The sequence below is a fragment of the Oxyura jamaicensis genome, chromosome 2 (genome assembly GCF_011077185.1).
Source record: "Oxyura jamaicensis isolate SHBP4307 breed ruddy duck chromosome 2, BPBGC_Ojam_1.0, whole genome shotgun sequence".
Lineage (NCBI taxonomy): Eukaryota > Metazoa > Chordata > Aves > Anseriformes > Anatidae > Oxyura > Oxyura jamaicensis.
Window position 1 is genome coordinate 157,176,939 of NC_048894.1, and position 268 is coordinate 157,177,206.

At 70.1% G+C, this 268-nt stretch overlaps 1 protein-coding gene across 1 annotated transcript in view; it reads left to right on the forward strand.

Annotated features, from left to right (window-relative positions):
• Window positions 1–268, forward strand: part of RHPN1 (rhophilin Rho GTPase binding protein 1) — a 24,820-nt gene that overhangs the window by 796 nt on the left and 23,756 nt on the right. The window contains exon 2 of the mRNA XM_035317230.1: window positions 3–89. Coding sequence (XP_035173121.1) covers window positions 3–89 — 87 coding nt within the window. The remainder of the gene's footprint in view (window positions 1–2; window positions 90–268) is intronic.

A 268-nucleotide genomic window follows, 5' to 3' on the forward strand; every position in this document is an offset into this window, starting at 1 on the left:
AGGACGACGAGCGGAGCCCGGCCGGGGCTGGGGAGGGGTCTGGGGGCTTCGTCCTCTTACGAGCCCCCAGCTGCGGCAGCGCCAGGAAGGTGAGGTTACGGGGGGGGGGGGGGATATTGGGGTGGGGGTGGGGATTTTTGGGGGGTCCCCCACCCCATAACGATGCCCGGGGGGGTGGGGTAGGGGGTCCTGGTGGGGTCTGCGCTGTGGGGATGAGGTGTGGGGGGGGAGGGTCTCCGTATAGCCTTTTTTGGGGGGGGTCTCGGTG